Source organism: Microtus ochrogaster, linkage group LG4, assembly GCF_000317375.1.
Source record: "Microtus ochrogaster isolate Prairie Vole_2 linkage group LG4, MicOch1.0, whole genome shotgun sequence".
Classification (NCBI taxonomy): domain Eukaryota; kingdom Metazoa; phylum Chordata; class Mammalia; order Rodentia; family Cricetidae; genus Microtus; species Microtus ochrogaster.
The window spans coordinates 52,566,544-52,569,857 of NC_022030.1; the positions used below are offsets into that span (position 1 = coordinate 52,566,544).

Below are 3,314 nucleotides of genomic sequence, written 5' to 3' on the forward strand. Positions count from 1 at the left end.
AGTAGGATCAAAAACCCATTGCCATTGTTCTTGAGTTCTCAGTAGTCCTCATTGTCCGCTATGTTCAGCAAGTCTGGTTTTATCCCATGCTTTTTCAGATTCAGGCCAGCTGGCCTTGGTGAATTCCCGAACATCCCCATTGTCTCAGAGTTTGTTTTTGTTTTTTGATACAGGGTTTCTTTGTGTAGCTTTAGAGCCTGTCCTGGAACTCACTCTGTAAGACCAGGCTGACCTCGAACTCACAGAGATCTGCCTGCCTCTGCCTCCTGGTCCAGCGCCTGGCAGCCAACAGCTCTTCAGTGCTTTGAAGGCCCTCTACTTGAAGATGCCTTTAGAATAGTTCAGTATTACCCTAAAGTTTGGAAAAAGCTCCAGTAACTTGGTGGCACCAACTTTTCGTGTTACATTTTGAATTATTTTTTAAAAACTGGATGATTGTTTATTTTTTATGATGCCTTGTTGTCATCACCTGATTATTTTATTTCTAATACTTCCTGTCAGGCCTTGGAGACACAGTATCTCTAAATCTTGATCCTTACTAGATTTGTTTTATCTAATAGTGAGTTCTGGTCTGACTTGTGCCTGCTGCTCTAGTTTCTGCAAGTGGTTAGGAATTGCGTGGTTTCTTTGTTACTAGGAACTACCTGGATTTTATGCAGGGGAAGTTAAATGGTGGCATTTAAAAGAACAGTGAACAGAGTTCAGGCATGTGAACTCCCCCAGTTCACAGTCTGTCCTCAACCATTACAGACTTATCTGGGATTGCACTGGTAAGCAGAAAGCCCTGAGGAAGCCTAGGAAGGGGCCCGTCTTAATTAGGTTTCTATTGCTGTGAAAAGACACTGTGACCATGGCAACTCTTATAATGAAAACATTTAACTGAATGGGAAGCTTACAGTTACATGGCAGGGAGCATGGCAGCATACAGGCAGACATGATGCTAGCGCTGAGAGTGCTCGCTGCATCTTGTCTCAGAGGCAATAGGAATAGTTGACTGCCTGTCACACTGTGGAAAGCTTGAGCAAAAATGAAGATGGATACTAAAAAGAAATCCCACACTCGCTCAGAATTGAGTACAATCAAGGGTTATTTATTTAGGGCTAGACTCACAGATCACAGTCCTCTGCTCGAATGGGAAAACAGCAACCGAATCCAGCAGCTGGAAGAGAGGGTGGGTGTGCTATCGCGACATTTATAGTATGAGAGACCACACCCAAGTGGGCTGGTAACTTAATGGCTACTGGCTGAAGAGTTTCCTACAGCACAAAAGACACCTCAAAGCCTGCCCCCACAGTGACATACTTTTTTCAACAAGGCCGCATCTCCAATAGTACCACTCCCTTTGGGGGCCACATTCTTTCAGACCACTTCAGGGACTCGTAATGGTCCTGCTAGAGATATTTTTGTGTAAGAGGTGCAAGAGAAGTCAATTAAGTAGAGCTTTGAGCTTTGAATGTGGCCTTGGGACGGTGTTTTATATGAAGACAGGTAACAGTATAGTGTTCAGAAAACAGATAGGAGTCAGGAAATTAGACTGGGAAGGTAAATGGGGACCTAGTACAAAAAGGACCTGGGTTAAACCCCCATCCCTACTGGAAATGGTAGCCGACTCCATGTTGTAGCTATAGCTCGTCGTAGAGAGATATTGGTGGTTAATTGCATCTTCTGTGGGCCTAAACCAGGTGGATTACAAGTGATGAATTACTAATTGTCAAACTTAATAGATTCTTAGCTTATTATTAACTTACTAAGTAATATAGAGCAAGTACATTGCTGAGAAACCACTGTAAATTGAATGATAGCTTTAAATACTTGTAAATTTTGAGTTAGGCCTTGCCCTGTACTAATCTATTTTATATGTTTCTAAGTGCTCCCAAGAAGATATTGCTGATAAACTTGGCTTGGATATCTCTGAGACAAAGGCAGTTCACATTAGTAATCCCAAAACTGCTGAGTTCCAGGTAAGAATTTTAAGTAGGTAAGAACTAGGGTAAAAGTTGGGTTTGTGGTAAATGATGTACAAAAGCTCTCTTCACTTACTCTACCATAACACGAACGGGCCAGGCCTGCTTGTTGTTGGGGTTTTTGTCCTGCTCAGTACCCCCCAATTGTTTAGCTCCAAAGAAAATCATACATAGGTCTCCATAAATTATAAGCTGATTGGCCCATTAGCTGTTGCCTCTCACTGGCTAACTCTCACATTTTGATTAACCCATTTTTCTGATCTGTGTTAGCCATGTGGCTCAGTACCTTTTTTTCAGTGGGGCAGATCACATCCTGCTGCTTCGGTGGCCTGGGCAGGAGTGGGAGAAATCAACTTCCTCCTTCCCAGAATTCTCCTGTTCTCATTATATCATTTCTACTTCCTGTTTGGTTTTCCCACCTATACTTCTTACCTGGCCAATCAGCGTTTATTTAAAACATGATTGACAGAATACAGACAATTCTCCCACACCACTCTACCTCTGGGTGAGTCCTTAGGACATTGTAGTGAACTTTCTTAGATAATTTGCAGTTGGTTGGCCCTACCCCACTCCTCCATCCCTCTGTCTCTCTTGCTCTCTCTTTTTCTGTGTATGTGTTAGTATTGAACCCAGAGCTTTGCGCTTGGTAGAAGTTGGCTTGTTTAAAATATATTATTATTTACTATTATTATTGTTATTATTATTATTTCTGTCTTTGAGATGGTGTCTTACACTGTACCCCAGGCTGCTCCTGGAGCTCACTGTGTAGCCCAGGCTGGACTCCTAAATGCTCACGTTCAGCCTATTCTTAGTTGTTAAATGCTTTGAGCTAGCAGACTCACCCACTCTTAACTTCATTTTTCACTTCATAATTGATGTTTGCTTACTATTCTCAGTTTTCTCTCTTTCCCATTCATTTGTAGAGCATTAACTAAAATGGTTTCCTTTAATCCCTATAAGGCATTACACCAGTTTTTTATTGTAGACAGATTTTTGGGGGGGGGGTCATCAGGTCACAAATGACACAGAGATTTAATTTTGAAAGCCCAGCCTTAGCTTAGGCTTCTTCCTAACTAGTTCTTATAGCTTAAATTAGCTCATATCTTTTAATCTGTGTCCTTTTATGTAGCTTGGTTACCTTTACTCTGTACTGCCCATTCCATTTCCTCTGAGTCTGGCTGGTGACTCTGCTTTTCCTTTTGTTTTTTAGATTTATTTATTTATTGTGTACACAGTGTTCAGCCTCCATGTATGCCTGCAGGCCAGAAGAGAGCACCAGATCTCATTACAGATGGTTGTGAGCCACCATGTGGTTGCTGGGAATTGAACTCAGGACCTCTGGAAGAGCAG

At 42.0% G+C, this 3,314-nt stretch overlaps 1 protein-coding gene across 4 annotated transcripts in view; it reads left to right on the forward strand.

Moving 5' to 3' along the window:
• Farsb (phenylalanyl-tRNA synthetase subunit beta) overlaps positions 1 to 3,314 on the forward strand; it is a 67,829-nt gene that overhangs the window by 30,090 nt on the left and 34,425 nt on the right. For all 4 annotated transcript variants that reach the window (XR_003378177.1, XM_005361549.2, XM_026786189.1 and 1 more), the window contains exon 14: positions 1,869 to 1,961. Coding sequence is in view for 3 of the 4 variants with exons in the window: in XM_005361549.2 (XP_005361606.1) it covers positions 1,869 to 1,961 (93 nt within the window). In the remaining variant the exon portion in view is untranslated. The remainder of the gene's footprint in view (positions 1 to 1,868; positions 1,962 to 3,314) is intronic.